The sequence below is a fragment of the Garra rufa genome, chromosome 18, assembly GCF_049309525.1.
Source record: "Garra rufa chromosome 18, GarRuf1.0, whole genome shotgun sequence".
Lineage (NCBI taxonomy): Eukaryota > Metazoa > Chordata > Actinopteri > Cypriniformes > Cyprinidae > Garra > Garra rufa.
In genome coordinates this window covers 27155597-27182503 of record NC_133378.1, presented here as the reverse complement: position 1 = coordinate 27182503, position 26907 = coordinate 27155597, and the positions used below count along the sequence as shown (strand labels likewise).

The window sequence follows — 26907 nt, the reverse complement described above, 5'->3', positions numbered from 1 at the left end:
GTAATATTTTAATGTATTATCTTAATTATGAACACACTGGTTTGTAGTGAAAACAGCTTTACTGTTTACTGCACTTTGTTATTCTTCTCGTTATTTCCCTATAGCGTAAATGAACTGGAAGTCTCACACATAGGCTTACTTACATGTTGAAGAAAAAGGTGAATCGATTTTATCCAATAATCCAATTATAGACAGGCAGGGATACAGAAGCCCCTTACATACAGTCTTTAAAATTAAAGGTAAATTACAGTTAAGAGATCATGTGTGAACAGTAAATTTTTTTTAAAAACACAGTAAAATTCATTTTGCAATTTATCGTTATGAGAAGTTGTAACTTTACCAGTAAATCCAGTAATGATGTGTCTTACCATGTTACTTTAATGCATTATCTAAATTATGAACACTGGTTTGTAGTGAAAACAGTTTTATGTTTACTGCACTTAGTTATTCTTCTCATTATTTCCCTTTAGTGGCTAATGAACTGGAAGTCTCACTGTCGAAGAAAAAGGTGGATAACATCATGTGAGAACCAACTAAGTGTGTCTATCCTCAATAAACTTTAAGACTCTGAGAACACTGTCTCTTCCTGTGATCACAAGCAGGGATTTTGGAGTGTCAACAGAAGAATATTAGTAGGAATGAAGATTGGGGAAAACAACATCTAACAGATATATATATATTTATTTGTTTTATGATAGATTGATTTGTTTTATAACAGACAGACAGACAGACAGATAGACAGATAGATAGATAGAAAGTGAGCGAGGGAGAGCACAATGGTCTCAGTGTCCTTCACTAATGAGCTCTGAAAGCTAGAGAAACTGAGACACACACACAATGGCCTCGAAAAGTCACAGTGCTTCATCTTTAACCCAAACAGATAGAGACGCTTCACCCAGTCATTTTTTCCCTGTGTCGTCCACAAGAGTTTTTCTGTTAATAAAATGGCTTATTTTTAAAAACATTAATCAACATAGGCTGCTGACATGATAAACGATTAACATTTACACCACTTTCCCCCATTAAATGATGATTAAGTTGGAAAAACAACGGCTATCGGCTGTGTCTAAAAACCAAGTGCTGCCGAGTCAGACGGCGTGTTTGAGTATCGCACCCGCGTTCTAGGTAGGCAGCTCAGTGGTGTTTGAGACAGAGCCAGTGAGAGGAGCGAGGATGAGATGGGATGGAGGGAGGGAGGGAGGAGTCGACCGGATGGAAGAATGAGGGGGACAGTGTGAGTGTGTGTGTGGAGTGTGAAAATCTCACAGGTGTCGGAGTCAGAAGTCCAGCGCTGTTGCTGCTTTATGATTTCTCTCAACAAAACGAAAGACAAAAGCGGAAGTTTTACTCACGCGCGCAGTCCGAGGAATAAATAAGGTCAGAAGTGATAGTCGCAACTCAATTAAGTTAACTCACCTTATTTTAAAATCGTTATTCTGCATTTCGGTGTCTGGCTGGAGTAAAGAGAGGAGTCTTCGTCTGCTGAAGATGAACATTAATTTCATTCACCGTTAATTTACTCTGGAACTCAGCAAACGTAAGGACGGATATCAGATAAAGATTTTTAATCATAAAGATCTTGCATAAACATCGAAGTGAAGGTAAGAGTCTCTTTAATGTCTTTTTAGTGTACTTGAAGTTGCGCACTTGTGTCATACTTTCGCGTGTTTGACTGAACGTATTACAAATTTATTTTTATGGTATTCATTTAATTATTTGTGCATATTTCTCACGTTTAGGACAAACCTTTTACAGCAAAAATGTAACATCAGTTGGCCTCTATAGAATTCAGTGGTCATTCTGATAAAATAAGTAAATAAATATTTGCAAGATATAATGCAAGAAAACTTTCAGCATGTTCAATTTATAATATAAATGAAACTGGTCAAATAAAACATTGAAATAAAATTCAGTATATATATATATATATATGTATAATGAAAAAATAGCATAGCATTCACAAATTTTCCTTATTGTCTTTTCATGTTTTTCCTCCTCCAGTTCTATTTCTGTGGAATTTTTCCAGTCCTGCCAGAGCCACTACAGGGGTCTTCCATATGTCCCTAAAAAATTTATAATAATAATATACTGAAGGATCGATATATTGTGGCTCATCGGGTTTTAATGCGGAGCGTTGGACAAAATTCATTGTGCAGGATCGGTTTATTTTGAAACACGGAACATTGGATGTCAGATTCTTTTGCCACATCCTTCAGGTGTTTTGTTGGACTTGATTTGAATATTGTTTTGCAAGCACATAACTTTGTGCTTTATCTAGCCTCTCATGAACTGAATTTTGCAATTGCTCAATTGCACTTTTGTGGTGGAAAGGAACTTGAAGTGCAAAAACCAAAAACAGGTTGTTGTTGCTAATAACGTATGCAAAAGAAAGCCTAGAGCATCTTCTGTGTATTAGAGATTTCACTGTATATTTAATGTTAACAAACAAGGGAATGAATGAAAACATCTGTATTGTTATTAGCCACGAAATCCCAACACTTTAAAAAAAACTCTATTGTGTTGCTAGTGTTCCTGTATAATAGGTGACCATAAGCCTTTTCCGTGCCACACCTTTCTGTTGCAGTTCTTTTTCGTTCTTCCAGATCTTCCTGTCGCTCTCCACTCTGTCCTACCACTAGTCCCATTGCACCCTCGCCTTTCTGTATGCTCCACGCTCTTCTTGGTCTCCTTGTCTCATCCATAAATTCATCTCCTATTCTTCTCCCCACTGGCCTCATTCCTCTATAGATATCTGTGGCTCTTTGTCTGTTCCTTTGTACCCAATCACACATTTGCTTTCACACTTTAGCGAGTTTTACTCCAGCTTTCACGCTGGCGGGCACCATTCCACCTAAAGGAGAGGAGGACTTTCTAACGCTTGCCGCCTCTCGGCTCAGCCGTCGCAAGCGTGTCATAGGAGCGGCCGTGGGTGTGGCCATGGTTCTGATTCTCCTGGTCACCATCCCTTTACTGGTCCACAACACTAAAGGAGGAGGAGCCGGCAACACAGGAAGCCATTATGAAATGCTAGGAAGTTGTCGAATGGTTTGTGACCCCTACACCACATCTCAAGGCCAGGAGCTAACGGCTGTTTCACCCGCACCTCCTGATTTTCCAAACCGGAAGGGGAAATCTGGGTATCGGGGAGCTCCGGGAATCCCAGGACCACCTGGTCCACGAGGACCACCTGGAGAGCCTGGAAAGCCAGGGCCACAAGGGCCGCCGGGTCCTGGGCCTGGCGGTTACGTGTCATCATTATACAGCCCTAAAATTGCGTTTTACGCAGGCCTGCGCAAGCAACATGAAGGCACTGATGTGCTCAAGTTTGATGATGTGGTGACCAATGTTGGCAACTACTATGAGCCCAGCACTGGAAAATTCACATGCCCTCTACCCGGTATCTACTTCTTTACATACCATGTCCTCATGAGAGGAGGAGATGGGACCAGCATGTGGGCGGACCTCAAGAAGAACGGACAGGTAAGAATTTATCATTGTTTGTGGTTGAAATGAAATGTTTGGCTCAAGAATAGTTCACTTAAAAAATGAAAAATGCTGTAATCATTTACTCACCCACATGTCATTCCAATCCTCTCTGGCTTTCTTACTTCTGGAGAATGATTTAACTGATTGGTCCATACGATGGAAGTCAATGAGGTCCAAAACAACAATGAACCTCACTGACTTTCATTGTGAAGAAAAAAAAGCATCTTTGTGTTCTACAGAAGAAAAACATGCCCGTTTGGAATGACATGAAGGTGAGTAAACAATGGCAGAATTAATTTTATAGGCTTTATTATGGACATTACGTGTGCAGTCAAATGTTAAAAGTAATTTCTCTTTGACTCAGTTCAGCGTATTGAGCTTCACCACTAAGGTCAACTTCATTTAGATGAATCAGAATAGTTGGATTATGAGCCTTTTTCTTATTAAAGTTCCTATTAAATTTTATAAATGTTTACCATCGCACTGAATAACATGGAAGCAAATTGGATGCAGATGTATTGTTTTGCAAGGCTGACCAGGGAAGACTAAAATGAAAATTATGACATTAATATCTTAACTGTGTGTCCAAAATATTTTGACAATTTAATAACATCGTATTTACATCTCACTCATCACCTAGAAATGTGTCGTACGACTCATCAGCCAGAGCTGTCATGGTGTGGTCTACTGCCAACTAAATAATGAATGTACTAAAAATGAACAGTTTCCACATTCATTCCCTCGACATTAATTAAACACAGAAGACTGGAAATGAGCGAGACAAGAAAAGGTTTATCTGTAGTGTTTTGAAGTGACTATGACCTTTGTAGATCAAGACACACTCTTGGACCTTTTTTTTTTTTTATTTGACAGGCAATCGTAACAATCTTTTATGAACAGTTTTACCCAAGCACACTATAAAATGTTTATTTGTATTTCACTGTGTAATGAAAGCCTTGTGTTAATACAGTGGACCATCTGTAAAAGTGATTAGACTCATAGTAGATTAAATTGGACCGACCTGTACAGTTTTGTATTGTCATGCAAGTCTGCTTCCCCTGTTAAATCATTCATAACTCTTAGATTGAATCCCCTCCATGCTGTACGTGCCCCCGTCTATTGCATGTTCATTGATTGCTCATTAATTATCTTTTCGGTCCACTCAATTACGTCCATTTCGAGCACATCAGGTGGCACTGCTTTACTCCTCTGTAGGGCCCGAAATGTAATAGAGAAATGTGAGGGTTAACTGCTCACTACAGCAAATAAACTGCAGTAGGAATGATACTTCCCCAAGCACCTAAAATAAAGTCAGCAGTCCATTGCGACACAATTCACAATTTTTGTAGCCTTTAAGATTTTAAAGAGCTCATAGGATGCAGATTTGTACAGCTACCTATGGAAAGTACAGAGCATGTAAAAGTGAAAAGGATGCTAGATTTTTTGACAGATGCTGAGAGACTGGAATTCTCAGAAGTGTCATCTGAAAGCAGACAATGGTCCGTTGGGATTAGGAGGTTTATGTTAATTTGTAAAAGGTTATTTTTGAATGCTGACAAAATGATGTTCAAACAGTCATGTCTATTGAATATTATAGGGCAGTTTTCAAAACATGGAGTTCACAGAAATTCAAAGGTTTTGAAGTGGAGAATCACCATTGTGCATATAGATATGACTTTTACTTCAACTAAACGAACTTTTAAGTTAATTATTATTAAAACATATTTTCTCTTTTATTTTTGTTATTCACCTTATTATTAAACGCGAATGTACTACAATCCAGTGTGTTTGTATTAGAGATAATACATTAAAATAAAATAAAGACACACTCATTTACAATGTCAAGCAGCAAAACGAGCTGTTTTGTACAGCTAAAAATAGCTGGACACGGATGAGACCAGATACCATAACCATAAAATTTACAAATGGCTACACCTGCTCTTACGGAAAGAATAAGGTGTATAGCTTATGAAGCAGATCTTCATGATTATTCATTAAAAGATTGCAATTTCAATGCAAACTCCTAAATGATCTTTTTATTTGTGATGTTTTCAACATTGAAAATATGAAAATCCATCCTAAAATAATATGTTTTTAGAACTTGTAACTATACACTAGGCTTGATGAGTCATGACTATAAACTAAGCTTTTAAAAAATTTAATGTTTATATTTTATATTGGCCATTGTTAGTAGACTTATAATTAAACTAGTGAGAAAATGTATTTTATTTAATTATTTAAAGGCTGTATCAGCAATTCTAGGCTGAAACATAAAGTGTCACATTCAGCTGACCTTTCTTCACGATTCGCTCGCTGCCTGCCCCATAAATCGGCTGTAAAAAAAAAAAAAACGCGTCTCTGTGGTCAGCCTAGGGTCCGAGATATGCCAAAAAAACAATCGGTGCTATCAACCATTCCACAGAAAAACAAACAGTGTTCCAACCAATCACCGTCAGGGGGTTGGTGTTGTGGACTTTCGCTCCGCCTCCCTCACATCCCTGCACCAGTACGAAAGTCCACAACACCAACCTTTAATGTTTATATTTTATATTGGCCATTGTTAGTATACTTTAAAATGCTTAAAACAGTCATTTTAAAATTATTTTAATATTTGTATTTTATATTGGCCATTGTTAGCAGAAAAATGAATTAAACTAGTGAGAAAAGTGTTTTAAGGGAATTTAATTTAAGCCACATCAATAAAATTTTTATTTTTAGAAAAAAAAAATACAATTCATTTATTCATTTATTATTTAAAAAAAAAGATTAAAATGCCTTTATCTTCTCCATTTTAATATTTATGTTATATATTGGCCATTGTTAGTAGACTTTAGAATCAAACTAGTGAGAAAAGTGTGTTTTAAGGTAATAATTAAAACATTAAAAAATAATTTATTCATTTCTATTAAAAAAAAAAATTCAAATGCCTTTATGTATAGATTTTATTGCTTCACCCTTGGCCCAGATTCAGATGTTTTCAACATTAAAATATGAAAAACCAACCTAAATAATACTGTGTTTTCAAAACTATGATCTAAACTAAGCTTGAAATGGTCATTTTAAAATTATTTTAATGTTTACATTTTATATTGGCCATTGTTGGTAGACAAATCAATTAAACTAGTAAGAAAAGTGAGAATTTAATTTTGAAAAGTGACTCTCATTAAAGAAACACTCACAAATATGTAATTTTCCAGGAGAAACTGAATTAAGCTAGTGAGAAAAGTGTGTTTTACAGGAATTTGATTTAAGCCCACATCAATAAAAGTTTAATGTTGAAAAAAAAAAAGCAATTTATAAAAGTTTTATTTAAAAAAAAGCTTCAAATGCCTTCATGTATATACTTTATTGCTTTACCCTTGGCCCAGATCAATCGTGAAAATCCAACACAAAATACTATGTTTGTAGATCTAAACTAAGCGTGAAATAGTCATTTCAAAAGAATTTTAATGTTTAGATTTTATATTGGCCATTGTTAGTGGACAAATGAATTAAACTAGTAAGAAAAGTGAGAATTTAATTTTTAAAAGCCCCACATCAATGAAAGTGACTCTCGTTGAAGAAACACTCACAAATAAGTAATGTTCCAGGCGAAATTGTAAAAGAACAACACCAGAATAGAAAAAATAAGCGGTGAAATATATCATAGTTTTTATCCTTCATCTTGAAAACGAGTTTTGACACAGTCATCTCGCATCTTCATTGTGGAGGCCATGTTCAGTATGGCACCCCAGTGGGCGGCCCACAAGCTCAAGTGCACAAGTGAATTGTGAGACAGACTGAGAGAAGGACGCAAGGGTAGCCATGACAGTTAAGAGTATGGCAGAATCACCCAGGCTGGTTGACAGAAAGATCAGGGGAGGAAAGGAAGATAGATGGCTTAATAGAAAGCTGCAGACAGTGGGCAGAGAGACGAGACTTCTGGGAGGCTTACACGCACGGACAAAAATGAATACACAGCCACAGACAGATGGAGAAGCGCCAAACATGTCATGGTTTGACAGGTTAACAAGGAGTCTTAAAGATAAAAAGACCAGATCCTGACATTAGCATTTGTTTGCTAATTATGACTGTCTGTGAATGTTACGGTGCTAATTAAAAGAAAAAAAGTATCTCAGGTATCCTCTAGAGTGTGGCACGCGTGTTGCCGTACCTGGTTGCAGGCCCGTGTGACCATCTGGCTGATCATTGTCTGTGCGGTGGTTTTGACAGCTAGTGAAAGCTGGTCTCCTGATACCAACTGGTGCCGTCGGACCTCAGACGTGTGAGGCTACAGTGTCCCAGGAGTGTGACTGTTGAACGGTCTATGAGTAAGCGCCCTTTGGTACTGCCTGAAATGGAAATGATGTAGGTGGATAATCATGGAAAAGTCATAGGTCAGCAGAACCAAAAACGAAAGAATCTTTTCTTATAGAGGGTTTGCACTTATGTCATGGTTTGGTCAGTTACCCGGATACACGGCCATAATAGAGATACTCGAATGTAAACAACAGCATTAAAGGAGTAGTTCACTTTCAGAACAAAAATTTACAGATAATGTACTTACCCCCTTGTCATCCAAGATGTTCATGTCTCTCTTTCATCAGTCGTAAGGAAATTATGTTTTTTGAGGAAAACATTTCAGGATTTCTCCCCATATAATGGACTATGGACTTCTATGGTGCCCCTGAGTTTGAACTTCCAAAATGCAGCTTCAAACAGGGGCGTAGCAGCCAATTTAAAAGTGGGGGGGACAGAATAGTCATGTGACCCAAAGGTGATGATCATACAGTATATTATAGACCTTTTTCCTGAACACGGAAGTAAGTCCAACTCTTAACTGAAATAATGCTTTGCATTTCCATTGTTTCTAGTCAAATTAGGGTATATTCCGAGCTAATAAACTAATGTTAAACCTATTAAAATGTTTTTAAAAAGCACATGGCTCCATAGCGCCATCACTTGGCAATGTCGCAATGACCGTCATTTGTCAGTGCCTCACCTTAATGAGCGTATAGATGACACGAAGCAGCGGAAGGTAGCTACATTTAAAACAGATGGACGCTATTTGAATGGGTTCCTATGGACACTGGAACAGAAAAGCATTCAATCTGACGTTAGAATTCGTAATGGCGGCGCTCATCGTTTACTCAGGAAAAAGGTCTATAATACATTCTGTTTACAAGAGCAACAAGATTTGAAGCTCATGGCAGACGCCCGAGAGATTCGCGCTGTGATTGGCTAAATGTTACTACACTCAAATCTAAGTAACAAATCAGAGACCAGGGGCAGAAATATTGGCGCTAGATCAAAAAAGTGCGGGGGACAGAATCACCTGTTTCTAAAAGTGAGTTGCTACGCCCCTGGCTTCAAATGACTCTAAACGATCACAGCAGAGGAAAGAAGGGTCTTATCTAGCAAAACGATTAAAAATTACAGTTTATATACTTTTTAACCTCAAGTGCTTGTCTTGTCTAGCTCTGTGTGTACTCTGTGTAGAGATTAAAAAGTATATAAATTGTAAATGTTTTTAGAAAATAACCCTAAATAAGACCCTTCTTCCTCAGCTGAGATCATTTAGAGCCCTTTTGCATTTAAACTGCATTTTGGAAGCTCAAACTCGGGGGCACCATAGAAGTCCATTATATGGAGAGAAATCCTGAAATGTTTTCCTCAAAAAACATGATTTCTTTACGACTGAAGAAAGAAAGACATGAACATGTTGGATGACAAGGGGTAAGTACATTATCTGTAAATGTTTGTTCTGAAAGTGAACTACTCCTTTAATTGCACGGTTAATGTACTACTGAATACGTTGTTCTGCTAATTTATGCTGTCTAAACCACAGAAATAAACATGTGGAAGCTGCTAAATCAGAAAGAGAAGGATTTAGTAAGCAGGAAAGAGCGCAATATTTTGACAAACTAAAGTTAATAGGTGGTAAAGATATGAACAAGCAGTATTAAGTAAGATATTAGCCTAATATTTCACCTAACTAACCAGAAATGATAAGAACAAACACAAATGTTGTCAAGATTCTTACCCTGCAAATCCTGGTTCAGTTCCTTTTTTGCAGTCTTCTCCTTGATTTGTTATAACTTTTGGAAGTCTATAGTACTCCAAATGTTTTTTAAAGCCCAAAACATGACAATAATAGCTTTGTTTACGTTACATCTTTAATTTAGAGCGGCTGTCACAAATCACTGATTCAATTCGAGTACTAGACATTTGCCCGCGTCGAGTAACCGGCAAAACCGGAAGTAGCGCATTTCACGGACGAGAATCCATGAAAAGCATTATTAGACCTTTTTCCAAGGCTGCATTATATAATAAACCTATTTACAATCCTACGCATAATGCTATTGTGAATTCACAAACGCTACGATGTAATTAAATAAATACATGCGAATCAGGTTAGGAACGTGCCTCTCAGAGCATATGTGTGGAGCGTCTCAAACTCGATCTTTGCATATTCCTGTGCGTTTAAGTTTATTATAAAGTTAATCTGGGAACGCATCCTGTCCTATTTCATCAGATTTGTAAAGTAAATCATTTATGAACAAAATAAAAGCTCAAACCCTCACTCTGAATTTACACACTTTGATAGCCACATGTTCAAGAAATTACAGTAGCTGCAGTATTTCTGTAGTAAAGAAATGGCCAAATATTAAAGATTAAGAGGAAATTTTAAATAAACGTAGTTTAGTTAATATTAAACAAGGATTAGATCGCAGTTAAGTGTAAATAAATAAAAAAATCGTCAGGTCGTTGGCGCCCTCTGCAGCCATTTGTTATAATGCGTAATGTACATTAGTTCTATTGTTTATAATACATATGTATTTTAGCAGTTTGTTCAATAAAACCATATGATAACTTGTTTTCAATACTTTATTTGAACTAATTATTATTGCCTCATTGCTATTTTTATGTATTTAAATCATTTTAAAGTCTGTTTGTTTAGTTCTATTTTTATTAGGCCTACCCCCCAAAAATTGATCACTCAATTAATCTTCAGAATAATCAACCGATTATGTGATAGCCACAATAATTGTTAGTGACAGCTCTACTTCAATTTTTTTTAAACGTGTTAAAAGAGGGACATTTTTTTTATAAACTCAAGTCGAATTTGTAATTAAAACTTTAATTTTGAATGAATGAATGATTTTTTTTTTGAACATTTTAATACACAATGTATACATTAAATAGCATTTGTTATATAATTTTAGAGACATGAAATGTAGGCTTTTAAACAATGTAAATGTGATGGAAATCATTTGACAGGAAATTTTAATTGAGAAACTGTCTATTCCTGTTTATTGTTTTAGAAATTTATTATAAATTAATTTAAAATTAAACTTCTTGTGTTAGCAAGTCCAATGCTTCCACACAAACATATGTTAAACCTACTTGAATATTTAATTAGGATATGTGATTTTTAACATAAATGATACAATTCAGTTTGAAGAAGTTACAGATAAAAATCGTGAGCCATATTTCAGTGTCTTTTAGTGTAGTACATTTTGTTTATTTGTACTTAAACTGTACCAATACATCACAGTAGATGAATATGCAATTTTTTTTGTTACAATAATTCATTTGTTCAGTAACAGATGGAAAGGATTAGTGGGGTGATCATAATAGTGCCCTCCTCGATATTTAATGAGGTCATCTTCATTTTTCTTGTAATTAATTTGGTGTATTGCCCACTGAAGGAGATTCATAATGAAATTTCATCATTGTACATTTAGCCACTGTATCACAGCATCTGCTACAAGCGAAGGGAAAACTTATTGTAACTTGTCAAATCCCATCCTCAAAAGTCCCAGTGTCAGCAGGGTCAAAAATCGCACATCATTTAATAATAACTTCTCATTTTTATGCCGCATAAATCAGATAACCTCTGCTGTCAGATAGAATAACTGCATGAAGATCTATAAACATATGGAGAGATTTGTTCAAAGGTTTTGATGCTGTGAGCATTATTGGTGGCGCTTTTATTGTGCTTGTTGAATAATGGTTTCTTTGCCTTAATGCTAATGCAAGTCAAAACATGACAACAAGGGTCGTACGTCATATCTGATTTAGCATCTACATGCTTCTTCCTCATCATTAACGTGCCTAGTGCTGTTAATCTTTTAATTTATGATCCCTCAGCTTCCATGTAGGTTCCCAAATCATTAGTCTGAACCTCTGATTAAAGTAGACTAATCTACACTCCGTCCTCTCTGTTGCTTAATCGTTCCACCATTTCTTTTTCCCCTTTTTCACCTGTCACACGCTCTTTTAATAGACCTCCAAAAGGTCGAGCTCTTTCACACGCTAGTGTTAAAAATGCCATCGCCTGTCTGTTAATGACCAGTACCTGCTCTAATAAATGTCTCCTGGTGCAGTGACATGTACATAGTCCGGTAGAAATATAATGAGTGACTTTGGTAGTCTCTAATTGTGGTGATCCCTAATTGCACAGCCTCTAATTGCCAAATAGTTTTAAGGGAATCGTATAAAATGATTAAAATGAGTAAAATGGAATGCATAGGTTTTACATGGGGTGGCTTGTTAAAGGGATAGTTCACCTAAAAATGACAATTTTGACATCATGTATTCACACGTGTGTGAGTTTCTTTCTTCTCCAAAACATAAAAGACAATTCGTTGACGGTTCTTCAAAACATTTTCTTTTGTGTTATACTGGTTTGGAATGGCATAAGGGTGAGTTGATGATATCTATATTAGGGCTGTCAATCGATTAAAATTTTTAATCGCGATTAATCGCATGGTTGTCTTGAGTTAACTCGCGATTAATCGCACATTTTTATCTGTTCTAAATGTACCTTAAATTAACACTTTTTAAAGTTTTTAATACTCTAATCAACATTGGCATGGATGCTTTAAGCAAATATGTGCTTATTATCAGTGAAACCATACTTGACTAGACTAACTTGTTTCAAATGTCATAGATGTTTTTCAAATAACTTGTTCATGTCTATTAGACACATGAAAAAAAGAACATAGAAACACCAGGTTCCCATTACTTCTCTTTCTTTGCACTGAGCAATTTACTTACACAAGCCTGTTTACATTATTTGCAGGACAGGGCAGCTCACTTCTTCTGAACATGCAAAATCTACGTTTATTATTACATTTGTTTGCCTCTAGGTGCCCACATACTGTCATTTGATGCAGCCAAGTTCTCAACAAAACTGTTTCCATTGTTTTGATGTAATATTTCTGTTATCAGACAACCAAAGTAATATGAAATAATAACTGAAAAAAAATCCTGAATTATGATCATGATTCAATCACTGAAAAGAATCATTTACCGGCATCTGGACATAAGTCACTATTCCCTGCATTATTATCGTTGTTTTTAACTTCCTGTTTGAATGCCTTCAGGATCCTTTGACTTTTTAGGTGTTTAGCCATTTAAAGTTATGTGATCCCAAAAACCTGCTTCTTTTATGTTTTAATGTATTGTTTTGGTTATAATGTACTGATTGGAGAGCCTGGTCTCATGCAAATGCGCACTAGCACGACTTTCTGTTTCTATTTGGCGTGCTATTAACAAGCTGAAATTAACTTTGGCGTACATATGATATGCAATTATGCATGTGTTTGACGTGCATTTAATACGCCGTTTTCGCGTGCATACTCGTATGTGGCTTTACGCATCAACCCCACAGCAACAATCCTAACGTAGCCCGACTCCGCTTGCATTCATTAAATATGGCAGAAGTGCCGGTGTACGCAAAAGGATAAAATACAGAAGTACCTGCGTACCGGCCCACTTCAAGCACTGGAATGAACATAACATCTGTTTTAACCGAAAGCGCTGCTCCACTGCCGCTCGCTGAACAGAGCAGACGCAGATATGAAGAGAGGGAGGTGCGCGCGCATTCATTGGGAGACCTCACGCACGTTCAGCAAAACCGAAGAGCCTCAGAAACTATATTGGGTTTGTCCAATTATGTGTTTATGTATTGTTGCTAGACACTTTTCGCTAGGTTGGCAGCACTGCATCCATTTCTTTAACTATGGGCTAGGTAGTGGGTCAAACAGAAATGCGCGCTGCGTTAATCGCGCGTTAATAAAATTAGTGCCGTTAAAATGAATTTGCGTTAACGCGCGATTAACGCGTTAATTTTGACAGCCCTAATCTATATACAATAGAATTAGTCCTGGGCTTTTTGACCAAAAACCTGTGTCACGTTTTTTTTTTTTTTTTTTTTTTTAGGATTCTGACAGTTTTATGGTTTATCAGGTTTTTTTTACCCCCTGATGGTGCCTTTATATTAATCAGAATGCATTGAACAGTTTCAGAACCACTGCGTTTTAATCACGATCCAAACAAACGTGCTACATATACACTGCCAGTCAAAAGTTTTTGAACAATAAGATTTTTAATGTTTTTTTAAAGAAGTTTCTTCTGCTCACCGAGCCTGCATTTATTTGATCCAAAATACAACAAAAGCAGTAATATTGTAAAATATTTTTGCTATTTCAAACAACTGCTTTCTATTTTAATATATTTTAAAATGTAATTCATTCCTGTGATCAAAGCAACATTTTCAGGATCATTACTCCTTTATAAATCATTCTAATATGCTGATTTGCTATTCAAGACACATTTTTTTATGATTCTTTGATTAATAGAAACATCTAAACATCAGCATTTATCTAATATAAAAAGTAACATTATAAGCTTGGAGTCAGTATATAAAGTATATTTATTTTTGGGGAAAAAAATAGAAATTAATACTTTTGTTTAGCAAGGATGCTTTAAATGGATTAAAAAAAGTGATGATAAAGACATTTCTAATGTTACAAAAGATTTCTATTTCAGATGAATGCTACTTTTCTGAACTTTCTATTCATCAAAGAAAGCTGAAAAAATTCAGGTTCAAATCAGAATATTAGAATTATTTCTCAAGGATCATGTGACTGGAGTAATGATGCTAAAAATTCAGCTTTGTAATCACAGGAATAATTAATTATTTTTTTAAATATATTCAAATAGAAAACAGTTATTTAAAATAGTAAAACTATTTTGCAATATTACAGTTTTTACTGTACTTTGGATCAAATAAATGCAGGCTTGATGAGCAGAAGAGACTTGTTTAAAAAACAAAATCTTAAAAATCTTAGCATGTGCAGTTTCTTTGTAAATTAGATATATTTTCACATTTTAAAGCAAAAACAGAATGATCTGACCTTAGCTTTGTGAAATTATGCTACAATAAAACATCTGAATAAAAGAAAAGCAAAAGATGAGCCAAATTAGAAGCAAATTCACTCTTTGACAGCAGGTGGCGCTTCTGGAACAGTGCAATAGTGTTTTCTTGCTTACTGACGTAAACAAAGCAACACACCGCTTTTAAATACTACATTATACGGAGGTAAGATGACACAAAAATACCATCTTACCTTTTCTGAAGACAGTCAGTTCCCCTCAGAAATTAATATAAATCCCCACCCCAATTCAGTATTTTTCACACATCGTGAACAGTATCTTTTTCTGCCTGCTACAGTATTTTCTCCTCATTGCGTTCCTCTTCAGCATTTCTGGCTTCTGTAAGTGGCTGTTTACAGTTGATTTATTTGCATTGACTGCTATTACATGACTGACAAGTCAATCTTGGATGCCCTAGGGATTAAGCAGATAAACATCACATTTTCATTTTTGGGTAAACTATCCTTTTAATTGTGTGTTATTAATAATTCTAAAAGTTTTCCAAGTCAGAAGTTAAGAGGGATCAAAACATGTGAAAGCTGCTAAATCATATAAAGAAGGACTTAGTAAGCACAATATTTTGACAAACTTAAGTTAATAGGTGGTAAAGATACATACGAGCAGTATTAATTAAGATATTAGCCTAATATTTCACCTACCTGACCGGAAATGATAAGAACAAACACGAATGTTGTCAAGATTCTTGACCTGAAAATCCTGGTTCAGTTTGGCCAACCACAAACACCTTTTCTCAAACTATTGTTTTTTGCACTCTTCTTATTGATTTGCTATAACTTTTGGCAGTCTATAGTACTCCAAATGTTTTTCTGACCAATTAGAACAGTAAAACAGGACAATAATTAATTTCAGCAGCAATAATCAGCAAAATATACGTGATTGAATCTGTGTTCACAGAGCTTGCAACCTATGTTACACTGCATACTTGTACTGTTAGTACGCAATGCCACGCTCGTACAGTATGCCAATTAAGCATAACTCTCTGAAGAAGCGAAACAAATTTTATTCTCCCTTTGAGGCAAAACGGAGCTATTCAATAAATGTTCCTTTTTTTTGAGCTTTAGTTTTTCCCTCCCTTCGCGTGTGCTTGGTCCCTTAGGTAAGTTTAAGAGCTAGTTTTCCATTGTCTCCGCTCTAAGAGGTCTGTATATCACGGAGAATGAATCCTGTCAGTTTTATTACCGCTGGAGCACGGCACCACTGATAAAAACAAGACTTTATATACCCTTGCATCTCGCCTCTCGCACAAAATAGCCTTGCTTGATCAGTCTGTTATCCGAAACTCCCCCTCCTATTTTCTCCTTCAACCCTTGTCTTTCTCCTCAGCTATGTATAAAAGTGCCCCCCCCCCCCTCCCCGTAATGAAAAGGCCTGGCAGAACAAGCCCCCAGCAGGCCCGAGGGTCCCTGCTCGCAGCCGGTGTGAGATCAAGTCAGCGTGGCGTTTCACAAGTAGTCGGCTCCCATGTCAATATCCATCTCCAGTGCAGTCAACGGTAATCCTAAAATGCCTCTCTCCCTCTCCCTCCAAGACAAGCTTTCATATCACTTATATTTGATAAATGCCGGGAAGCATCTAACAAGCGTGCTTTGTGGGAGATGTCTAAACCCTGGGCGCTCAGATTCGGTGTAACTGATCCCAAAAATACAAGACGAGAATCAATGGAAGCAAAGAAAGGTCTTAAATGGTCTACGCCGGATGTCTGCTAATTAAAGTGACCGCTCGCGTTGTCGTATCGAACACGGGGGTATGCCGGAGGGAGAGACTGCCCCTTTGCCCACTTAGCCAAAATAATGAGGAGAATGACATACACTGTGCGTCGATAGGGAGAGGAGGCCAAGCCGTCACTGTCAGATGTGGAATGATGCACACGACATATTGACCCCCTCAGTTTTATGCTCTTTTTTTAATTTTCAGTTTTCTTAAGTCATTGTATCATTGCAGTAAAAATAATTCCAATATGATATACTTTGATGTGTACTATTAAGAAAACGGCATTGTTGCACTGATTGGTATTCAGTCATACCTGACAGCTTTCAGCCACAAATACAAATATTTTGATTATTGGCCGGCCCTCTGTGTGGATTACTGGATCATAGAGTGTGGATATTAGGTCTGGATGTGAAAGGTTGTGTAGTTGTTTCTAGTCAGTGTTTTTATGTAAGGTATAGTTGAAAAAGGGATTTCTCAAGGGACTGGCAACCCAGTGCAACTGTTTGATGCTGGCTGCACAGTAACAAGCCTGCATCAAACAGGCTGCACAGGGAAGCAGTTCACATCAACACAACGAATATCTTCATTGTGAAATAATTACATTTTTTACACAGCCAAACCTCTAGCCATATTAGAGTTTGCCATGACATATATTTATCTTTGAAAAAAAAAAGACGTGACTTTTATCACAATTCTGACTTTTTTTATCTTGCAATTGCGAGTTGCGAGTTTACATCTGCAATTCTGACTTTTTCAGAATTATGAGATACAAAGCTGCAATTGCAAGTAAGTCAGCATTGTAAGATATAAACTCACAAATCTGAGAAATTAAGTCAGAATTGTGTGATAAACTCACAATTGGGAGTTATAAAGTCAGAAATGTGAGTTTATATCCTGCAATTTTGACCCTATAACACGCAATTGTGAGTTTATATCTAAATTCTACGAAAAAAGTCAGAATTGTGAGTTTGTATCCCGCAACTCTGACTTTATGACATGCAGTTGCGGATTTAAATCTCAATTCTAAGAAAAAAGTCAGAATTGTGAGTTTATATCCCGCAACTCTGACTTTATGACATGCAGTTGCGGATTTAAATCTCAATTCTAAGAAAAAAAAGTCAGAATTGCAGGATATAAACTGGCATTTTCAAGAAAAAAAGTCAGAATTTATAACATGGAATTGCAAGTTATTAAGTCAGAATTGTGAGATAAAATGATATGTGAGATAAAACATATCAGTCTTTTTTTCACCTCAAAATTGGACTTGTAGTTTATATTTCGCAATTCTGACTTTTTTCTCAGAATTGTGAGATATAAACTCACATTTGCCAAAGAAGTCAGAATTGAGAGTTTATATCATGCAATTCTAAGAAAAAAGTCAGAATTATGAGCTTTCTACTTACAATTCTGACTTTATAACACGCAATTGTGAGTTTATATCTCATTTCTAAGAACAAAGTCAGAATTGTGAGTTTATATCCTGCAATTTTGACTTTATAAAACATAGTTGCGAATTTAAATTCTAAAAAAAGTCAGAATAGCGAGATATAAACTCACATTTGCCAAAAAAAAAGTCAGAATTGAGAGTTTATATCATGCAATTGTGAGTTAAGTCAGAATTGTGAGATAAACGCACAATCCTGAGAACATATCAGTCTTTTTACCCTCAAAATTGGACTTTATAACACACAATTGTGAGTTTATATCTCAATTCTAAACAAAAACATCTGAATTGTAAGGAAAAAGGTCAGAACTGTGAGTTTAGAGCCTGCAATTCTGACTTTATAACACGTAGTTGTGAGTTTAGATCTCAATTCTAAGAAAAAAAGTCAGAATTGCAGGATATAAATGGCATTTTCAAGAAAAAAAGTCAGAATTGAGAGTGTATATTATGCAATTCTGAGAAAAAAGTCAGAATTTTGAGTTAATGTCCTGCAATTCTGACTTTATAACATGCAGTTGCAAGTTTAGATCTCATAAGAAAAAAGTCAGAATTGCAAGATATAAACTGGCATTTTCAAGAAAAAAAAGTCAGAATTGCGAGATATAAACTCACATTTTCCAAAAAAGTCAGAGCTGAGAGTTTATATCATGCAATTCTAAGAAAAAATTCAGAATTATGAGTTTATATCTCTGAGTTTATGAGTTTATAACTCGCAATTGCAAATTTATATCATGCAATTCTGAGAAAAAAGTCAGAATTGCGAGATATAAACTCGCATTTTCCAAAAGTCAGAACTGAGAGTTTATATCATGCAATTCTGAAAAAAAAAATATATATATATATGAGTTTATATCTTGTAATTCTGACTTTATAACTCGCAATTGCAACTTTATATCATGCAATTCTGAGAAAAAGTCAGTATTGCGAGATATAAACTGGCATTTGCAAGAAAAAAAGTCAGAATTTAGAGTATATCATGCAATTGTGAGAAAAAGTCAGCATTGTAAGTTTGTCTCGCAATTCTGACTTTATAACTCGCAATTGCGACTTTATATCATGTAATTCTGAGGAAAAAAGTCAGAATTGCGAGATATAAACTCGCATTTTCCAAAAAAGTAAAAACTGAGAGTTTATATCATGCAATTCTAAGAAAAAAAGCAAAAATTGTGAGTTTATGTCTTGCAATTCTGACTTTATGACTCGCAATTGCGACTTTATGTCACAATTAGAATAAGAGAATAAGTCAGAATTGTTAGATAAAATTTGCAAAAACCTTATTTTATTTTTTATTCAGTGAATGTTATGCTTTTTATTGCTGTAAAATAATATATATATATATTTAAAAATAAGTTCTCATCAATTAATGAACTAAAATAACCATTGTAAATGCAATATTGGTCATTACTTATAAACAAATTTTGTAGCTGCATGTCTCTACCCAGCTTGTGAAAATGTGCAAGGCTATTTTTCAAATTGCAAATGACAAATATCTATCACTGCTATGCGAAATCAATTTAAAACTGATATATTTGTCTTACAGCGCTGCGTTGTAAAGCTCCCTAACATCATTATACAGATTGGTATTCAATAAAGCATCTAAATGGCGGTAGTCTCCACTCAGGACGTTGTGCGGATGTTGACAGTATCGTGATGGTAATAGAGTGGGGTTATTAGATTATGGATATGGGAGGGAGTTCATCTCTGTCTGGGGTCAGTGTGTTTTATGTGGGCTGTGGGTGACTCTCAAGGGAATAACACACCCAATAAAACAAGAGGCATTTGAGTGAGTGATGGCATGTTGTATGAGGATGTTTACTGACACCATGCATATCATTGTATTTTGAGCTCGCTCCGTATGTTTAGGGAACCTGACAGAGATTGAGTGGCTATAACACGGCCCAGCAAAATGCCTGGCAATCACTGTCTGTCATCTGACACCTGTTTGCTAAAACATTACCCATTTTTTTTTCCATTTACAACACTTGAGCAGACTAAAAAATACTGATAAAATATCACTCGGCTAATGTCTAAATCCTATTGCAGTATACTCGTATTTGTTTTTATCTCAGGTCCTGGTCTTTTTTAATTGCATCTCTATGCAGGAATATATGTCCGTCTGACCACATGACTAATCTCAATTTAAAATGTTAACAAACAAGTTTCAGATCCACTGCTGGGAGTCAATACGGCTGATCTCTCAAGCAGAATTTAAATGAGTCCGTGTCTCCAGTAAACAGTCTCGTTGCGGTTTGCGTGATACGTGCGCTTGCGATTAAATTCAACAGGTCAATATTAAGAAGGGATATAGTACATTTTTAGCATCACCCCCTATATAGGTCTAGGTACACAGTCCTACAGTAGATAAATAGGAGAGTGTGTGAACGCTTTCTCAATTGAGGTGGAGGTCAGCAGGTTATCTGCAGCCCCATCCATTTAACCCGACCAGCCCTTGTCAGAGTATCATATAATAATGACTCCATTCCATTGCCATAGAGATGATAAAACAAGGCCTCTTTCATGTCAAGAGAGCATATGTATGTTGAGATATGGCTAGTGCTGTATTTTCCTTTAAACAGCCCCCATAAGCACTCCTGTATCAACATTTACCAGAAGTGTGTTTCTTTTAAATCATTATACATTGTTTCATAGCATTATTATTAATATTAATTCATATGAATATGTAATATTAATATATAATTCATATTAATTATTTAAACTAATTATTAATGCTTATAAAATGTATACATTTTTTTTCATTCCCTAAAAAGGAACTAGGAAAGCTATTACAATTCATTATTTGTGCCTATTCATTTAATGTCAAAAATTGTAATATTTGTTTTTGCTCTATAGGTTAACTAATCAGCTATAATTCATTATTTGTGATTAGACAATATTTGTAATTGTTATTCATTATTTAATAACATTTTTTTTCTTTAGTTCCATTGTTTCTTCTATAGTTTAATAAATGGAAATGGTGGAATAATTGTTTCTGGAATCTAGAAAAAAAATCTTTATTTTGTGTTTATTTTTTCATAGGAAAAGATTTATAAAACTAAATAAATTATAATTAATTATTTTTGTGTATAAATTTAATTTAATTTAATTTTATGTTTGAATAATTAAATACATATTTTTTGTGTTTTAATTTAATTTAATTTAATTTTATGTTTGAATACATATATACATTTGTGATTAATAAATTTTAAATTTTAATTTTAATTATTATTATTATTACTACTATTTAAAAAAAATACATTGGTGATCACTTAAATAACAAAAATGATTATGATTTTATTAATATATTTAATTTATTATTTAATTATTATAAATGAATAAGATTAATAATAATTATAATACCCATTATTTTTCTATATTGTTTTGTTCTGTACTTTAACAAATGGAAATGGTTTAATAGTGGTTTCTGGAATCTGGAAAAAAAAATCCTTTCTCTTCTAGTTCTAGTTCTAGTTCTATTATTTGTTCTATAGTTTAATAAATCAAAATGGTGTAATAATGGTTTCTAGAATCTGGAAAAAAACTATTGTTTTAAAATGATAATAAAATATAATATAATTCATTATTTTTGTGTATTAATTTTGTTTTTGGATAATTAAATATATTTGTGACCATTTAAATAGCAAAGATTGTATTGTAGTATAGCATTCATTATGATTTGATTAATAGATTTAATTTAATTACTATAATAAAGGTAATAAATAATAATTTTAATAATAATTATTATTATTACTACTTTTTAAAAAAAGGTAAATATATATGTGACCATTTAAATAGCACAAATTATGATTTTATTAATATATTTAATCTTTATGATTTAATTATTACAATTAATGTGATCAATAATAATTATAATACACATTATTGTTCTATATTGTTTTGTTCTGTACTTTAACAAATGGAAATGGTGTAATAGTGGTTTCTGGAATCTGGAAAAAAAAATCCTTTCTCTTTAAAAGAAAAGAATCGTAAAATGATAATGAAATCAATGATAATTAATGATCAATGATAATACATTATTTTTGTCTATAATTTTTTTTATTATTATTATTTATATTATAATATGAAAAAGTGTCTAAAAATATTAATTTGTTATAATACTTAATGTATCTATTAATTTGTTTTGGTTTTATAGGTTTAATAGATTTAAAAGCAAAATCATACCTATTCATTTCTCCTTTCTGGAATCTGGGAAAAAATAAAAATAAAATTTCCCCCTTCATAGAAAAAAGGATCATAAAATGATAACAGAATCAATTATAATTTATTATTTTTGTGTATTAATTATTTTTATTTGAATTATTATTATTATTATTAGTAGTAGTAGTAGTAGTAGTAGTAGTAGTAGTATTAAAAATATATTAAACTGTTCATTTGTTATAATATTAAACGTATCTATTAATTTATTCTTCCATCTATTAATTTATTTTAGTTCAATAGGTTTAATAGATTTAAAAACATAAAAGCAAACCTATTAATTCATATATGATAATAAAAAAGCCACTAAATGCAGTCTATGCTTATTTATAATAAATTTCACTGCCTCAAGTTGCATCATATCGTATCATATATCATATCATATTATATATAAAACAAACAAAATCACAGTTTTACCAGATTTCATTGCAATTTTTAGATCTTGCTTTTTGAATATATGCTAATAAAAAAGCCACTAAATGCAGTCTATGCTTATTTATAATAAATTTCACTGCGTCAATTGCATAAATCATTTTATATCATATCATATATAAAATTAACAAAATCAGTTTTACCATATTTCATTGCAATGTTCAGATCTTGCTTCTTGAATATGTGCTAATAAAAAAGCCACTAAATGCAGTCTATGATTATTTATAATAAATTTCACTACGTCAAGTTGCATATATCATATCATATCATATCATATCGTATCATAATATATCATATCATATCATATATAAAACGAACAAAATCACAGATTTACCACATTTTATTGAAATGTTCAGATCTTGCTTCTTGAATATGTGCTAAGAAAAAAGCCACTAAATGCAGTCTATGCTGATTTATAATAAATTTCACTACGTCAAGTTGCATATATCATATCATATCATATCATATCATATCATATAATTTTTAAAATTAACAAAATCGGTTTTACCATATTTCATTGCAATGTTCAGATCTTGCTTCTTGAATATGTGCTAATAAAAAAGCCACTAAATGCAGTCTATGATTATTTATAATAAATTTCACTGCGTCAAGTTGCATATATCATATCATATCATATAATTTTTAAAATTAACAAAATCGGTTTTACCATATTTCATTGCAATGTTTAGATCTTGCTTTTTGAATATATGCTAATAAAAAAGCCACTAAATGCAGTCTATGCTTATTTATAATAAATTTCACTGCGTCAAGTTGCATATATCATATCATATCATATCATTTTTAAAATTAACAAAATCAATTTTACCATATTTCATTGCAATGTTCAGGTCTTGCTTCTTGAATATGTGCTAAGAAAAAAGCCACTAAATGCAGTCTATGCTTATTTATAATAAATTTCACTACGTCAAGTTGCATATATCATATCATATCATATCATATCATATCACATATAAAATTAACAAAATCAGTTATACCATATTTCATTGCAATGCTCAGATCTTGCTTCTTGAATATGTGCTAAGAAAAATAGCCACTTAATGCAGTGTATGCTTATTTATAATAAATTTCACTGCGTCAAAGTTGCATATATTATATTATATCATATATAATATTAACAAAATCAGTTTTACCATATTTTATTGCAGTGTTCAGAACTTGCTTCTTAACTACGTGCTAATAAAAAAGCCACTAAATGCAGTCTATGCTTATTTATAATAAATTTCACTACGTCAAGTTGCATATATCATATCATATCATATCATATCATATCATATCATATCATATCATATCATATCATATCATATCATATCATATCATATCATATCATATCATATCATATTATATCATATCATATCATATCATATCATTTTTAAAATTAACAAAATCAGTTTTACCATATTTCATTGCAATGTTCAGATCTTGCTTCTTGAATATGTGCTAATAAAAAAGCCACTAAATGCAGTCTATGCTTATTTATAATAAATTTCACTACATCAAGTTGCATATATCATATCATATCATATCATATCATATCACATCACATATAAAATTAACAAAATCAGTTTTACCATATTTCATTGCAATGTTCAGATCTTGCTTCTTGAATATGTGCTAAGAAAAATAGCCACTTAATGCAGTGTATGCTTATTTATAATAAATTTCACTGCGTCAAAGTTGCATATATTATAATATATCATATATAATATTAACAAAATCAGTTTTACCATATTTTATTGCAGTGTTCAGAACTTGCTTCTTAACTACGTGCTAATAAAAAAGCCACTAAATGCAGTCTATGCTTATTTATAATAAATTTCACTACGTCAAGTTGCATATATCATATCATATCATATCATATCATATTATATCATATCATATCATATCATATCATATCATATCATATCATTTTTAAAATTAACAAAATCAGTTTTACCATATTTCATTGCAATGTTCAGATCTTGCTTCTTGAATATGTGCTAAGAAAAATAGCCACTTAATGCAGTGTATGCTTATTTATAATAAATTTCACTACATCAAGTTGCATATATCATATCATATCATATCATATCATATCATATCATATCATATCACATCACATCACATATAAAATTAACAAAATCAGTTATACCATATTTCATTGCAATGTTCAGATCTTGCTTCTTGAATATGTGCTAAGAAAAATAGCCACTTAATGCAGTGTATGCTTATTTATAATAAATTTCACTGCGTCAAAGTTGCATATATTATATCATATCATATATAATATTAACAAAATCAGTTTTACCATATTTTATTGCAGTGTTCAGATCTTGCTTCTTAACTACGTGCTAATAAAAAAGCCACTAAATGCAGTCTATGCTTATTTATAATAAATTTCTCTCGAGTTGCCTCGAGTTGTCGCATATCATATCAAATGAACAAAATCACAGTTTTACCATGATATCTACAATCTTTTCTCATTGCAGTGTTCAGATCTTGTTTCTTGAATATGTATTTAAGTGTAGAAAATATTATCACAGTATCTAATGCATGGTGGGGTAGTGGATGAATCATTTTAAAAGGTCCAAATGTCACACTTCATGTTGTTGTGCTTTAGTCATATTTTACTCTTTGGTCTAATGATTATTACTAAACAATTATGAATACTTATTGCATTCAGTATGACTGGAGTATGCTGGAGTATTGAGATCCTGCAAATTGTCACAACCTGCTCAGTGTCCTTCCTCTAACCGTGGCTTCATTTCTCCCGTGTGTGTGTGACAGGTGAGGGCCAGCGCTATCGCCCAGGACGCTGATCAGAATTATGACTACGCCTCCAACAGTGTGATCCTGCATTTAGACGTGGGAGATGAGGTCTGCGTGCAGCTGGACGGAGGGAAAGTCCACGGAGGAAACACCAACAAATACAGCACGTTCTCTGGCTTCCTCATCTATGGTGACTGACTCGCTCGTGATGCTGCTCTACACACTCAGATGTACTGTGTATGAACACACACACTCACTCCAACACACACTCATACAGTTACGTACACACCGAACAGGCTTGAAAGAAACGGACACGGTTTATACGAAGCAGAAGGGCTTCACAGACACAACGGCAACCGATTCCTTTCATAAAGCAAAAGGATTTCTGACGCGCTGTTTGTATGTGTGTAAATTATAACTATCCTACATTATACACTACTCCCAAACTTAAATTAAAAAGCTTATATATGTCTGTATCTATCCAGGACAGTGACACACTCATATTTTCATGTGTACTTGTTAGTGTACTTGTCTCCATTTTGTGTGTCGATCAATCCCAGAGATTCAGAATCACTAGTCAACATGCTTTATGGTGAACTGAGCTGCATTTACACATGGCTGGACTTGAAAGAAAATCAGCGCGTAGATGTACTTTTCACCCACTATAGGGACACGTATATATGCGTGCGCACAGGTCGCAGGGCTAGTGATTAATCTAAGTCCTCTTGTTCAATTCATTTGACGTAAAGTGACTGCTTTGGTTGTCTGTGTGGAATTGGAAATATGGCTCTTGCGTGTAGACACAATGGCTCACTACAACCAAAGACATAGATTTCCAATCAGTCTAAAGAATCTGAGGTGGAACGGAGGATTAATATATTGATTTAGTCTGATAAGAGTCGTAAATATTCAAATTTAACCAATATAATGTTTTAATCACACAAATAAGTGAAATTATTTAGTACATTTTAAAAGGGAGGATGCTAAGTCTGATAAAAGATATTAGGATACGTTTTATGTCATATCAGCTTTATATTACAGAGTTATTTATATAGAGATTGTACATTTATTGATTTTCGCTTAAAAAGAAAATATGCGAGTAATTTTTTTTTTTTTTTTTTTTGCCAATAAATGAGGATATATTTAAAATTTAGCAGAAAATGAATATGGTGATCAATGGGTTTGTATGTATTATATTTTAGAATATGTTTTTACAGAAGTTACAGATATATAAATCTATACAGTTTCCTGTGATATCCAGTCTAGGTTGCTATTTCATAGAAATCTCAGAAAGAAAAAATAACAAAAAAGGCCAACAGTTTGAATGATAAATCTGATGAACTTTGTCCCTAAACTTTAAAAAAAAATTTTTGTATTGACACATTTTTGTAAGAAATACAGCATCGAAGGAGTTGTTGATCCAAGTCGAGCCATGTGCAAATACACCGATATAAATATACAAATAACATGTTGAATCATCAAAAACATTCCCTATTCATAAACAATTCAATAATAAATAATATTCAAATATCTCTGCCTCATTTTTATATGTAATAATTGTACAGCTTACTATATGAACCTGTTCAATATGTTAGGTGGTTCGAAAACATTGTGAGAGTGAACATTTTCTA

At 33.7% G+C, this 26907-nt stretch overlaps 1 protein-coding gene across 1 annotated transcript; it reads left to right on the top strand.

The window, feature by feature from the left end:
- The first annotated feature begins 2398 nt into the window (after positions 1 to 2398).
- Positions 2399 to 26584, top strand: c1ql4a (complement component 1, q subcomponent-like 4). Its single transcript, XM_073823361.1, has 2 exons — positions 2399 to 3480; positions 25295 to 26584. Exons 1-2 carry the CDS (start codon positions 2938 to 2940, stop codon positions 25472 to 25474), a joined length of 723 nt encoding a protein of 240 aa, XP_073679462.1. The 5' UTR covers positions 2399 to 2937; the 3' UTR covers positions 25475 to 26584.
- Positions 26585 to 26907: the final 323 nt, after the last annotated feature.

Excerpts from the sequence above, each read along its gene's own strand:
- c1ql4a (XM_073823361.1), top strand. The coding sequence starts at position 2,938 with ATGGTTCTGATTCTCCTGGTCACCATCCCTTTACTGGTCCACAACACT. Across the intron at positions 3,481-25,294 it reads ACCTCAAGAAGAACGGACAG|GTGAGGGCCAGCGCTATCGC; the intron begins GTAAGAATTTAT and ends TGTGTGTGACAG.